At 29.4% G+C, this 2,089-nt stretch overlaps 1 protein-coding gene across 4 annotated transcripts in view; it reads right to left on the bottom strand.

The window, feature by feature from the left end:
* Positions 1–2,089, bottom strand: part of LOC123003684 (death-associated protein kinase 1-like) — a 27,089-nt gene that overhangs the window by 14,812 nt on the left and 10,188 nt on the right. For all 4 annotated transcript variants that reach the window (XM_044396618.1, XM_044396617.1, XM_044396616.1 and 1 more), the window contains exon 7: positions 679–1,071. In XM_044396618.1, the coding sequence (XP_044252553.1) occupies positions 679–1,071 (393 nt within the window). The remainder of the gene's footprint in view (positions 1–678; positions 1,072–2,089) is intronic.

Genomic DNA, 2,089 nt, shown 5'->3' on the forward strand with positions numbered 1-2,089 from the left:
GAAATTGAGTCAAAAGTCACTATTTTTGAATTTTGCACGTTTTTCAGTGAAAAACTCAATTATTTCGTTAAATTTCCTTAAAAATAAGTCGAAAAATCAGTAGCTAAAAGAGATTTTGTTTAGAAAATCGCTGAATTGGTCGAAAATGACATTATTTTTACCATTTCCAAGTGTTTTTGTATATTTTTTAGCTAAAAATGCAGTTATTTCGTAAACTTTTGTTAAAATAAGATACAAAAAAATAAAGCAATGTTTAGCTTTTGTGACATTTTTTAAATTTTTTCTAAAAATTTTGTTAAATTACCTGAAAATTTTCCAAATTTAGTTCATTTTTGAACAAAAGACTCATTTATTTTGGCATATATTATCAAAAGATGCTTCAAAATCACAAAAACAAATCGAAATTAGTCGAAAATAGTGTTATTCTTACTTTTTTTCAAGCATTTTTTCAAATAAAATTGCAGATTTCTCTAGCTAAAAAATTACCAAATTTGATCAAATTATCAAATCAATTGAACTTGTTTTAATCGATTTAACAAGTTTTTGAGCAAAAATAGCAAAAATAAAACTTTCAAGCATGTTTTTTAATTAAATTTCAGGTTAAAAAAATTTTTCTAAACCAAAGCAAAAAATCCCCACAGTGAGTCGAAAAAATTATATAATTTGGGGGAAAAATACCTGGACGCAAACATCTAAAGCTTCGAGTAAATCTAAGGCCCCTAAAGCGTCGCATTGGTTGAAGCTGGCTTGGAAATCCTCGGTGGTGTAGACGCCGGTGACGCGCGCATGGAGGAGAAAATCGCCCGAGAAGAGCTCCCCCAGGAGGCGCCCCCCGAGCCACGGGACCGACACCACGACCAGATCCCGAATGCAGAAGACCTCCCCCATGGAGTGCAACTGCTGGAGCAACTCCTGGATGTGGTGGTCGGAGGCGAGGATGTTGACTTGGCTTCGCAACAATTCGGAAAATGTGGAACGAGATAAGACGGGAAATTGCGAGTAGTCTTTCTGGATTGAGGTGAGCCAGGTTAGGGTTGATTCCAGAAGGCCGGTCCAGGTCCCCACCGTTTGCTAAAAAATCAAAATCACCAAAAAAAATTTTTTTTGATTTTTTTTTTATTAAAGTGCGCTAGTGTTTGTGCCCAAAGAAAACAAAAAATCACCTTTGAAACTCGGGGCGTTATTAAATTGTATCCCTTTTTAATAGTTAAATAATCCTGTGGGAAAAATTAGTAATTGTAGAAAAGAAAATAAAAGGAATAGAGTCAGAGGGGCCGTTAACTCTGCAATTAGTTGTACAAATTTCAGGAATTTAATCGTAATTGCATGGAATTATTTGGAATTATTAAAATTATCTTTGGCTTGTTTGGCATTATTTGTGTAATGAAATTTTTGTAGAATCACTAATTTTTTTTAGAATTATCAGATATAAACTAACGGAATTTAGAATATTAAGAAAATTAATCTGAAAACGATAGAATTTCAATGGATTAATAAAATTACTGAAAATGAATTTTGATGAAATTTTTCTCGAATTACTGACATTTTTTTGAAATTAATTAATCAAGTTGAAATTACAAAAAATTATTTGGAATTATATGAATTAATCTGATAACAGTGGAATACAATGGATTAACATAGAATTACTGGAGTGAAATTTTTCTGGAATTACTAAACATTTTTTTTGAATTGTTATAGTTGGAATTTGGGAAATTATAAGTTGGAATTAAGTGAGAATTACAATAATTTACTTGGAATTAAGTAAGAATTACAAGAATTTATTTGAAATTAAAAGAATTAATCTGAAAACAATGGAATTACGGTGAATTAATAATTAAATTTCGGTAGAATTCTTTCGAATTACTTACCGGAATTATTTGTAGATTACTAAAAATTTTCTAGAATTACTAGATTTTTTGGAATTGTAGGATTATTCTTTAAAAAAATGCATTATTTTTTTTAACTATAGAAATTAATTTGGAATTATATTAATTGAGAATTATAAAGATTAATCTAAAAACAATAAAATTTTGCTGGAATTTTTCTGGAATTACTAAACATTTTTTTGTAATTATTATAGTTGAAATTT

Source organism: Tribolium madens, unplaced genomic scaffold (genome assembly GCF_015345945.1).
Source record: "Tribolium madens isolate multiple individuals breed KSU strain unplaced genomic scaffold, Tmad_KSU_1.1 Scaffold_1;HRSCAF=32;Tcas5.2_LG8, whole genome shotgun sequence".
In the NCBI taxonomy this organism is placed as follows: domain Eukaryota; kingdom Metazoa; phylum Arthropoda; class Insecta; order Coleoptera; family Tenebrionidae; genus Tribolium; species Tribolium madens.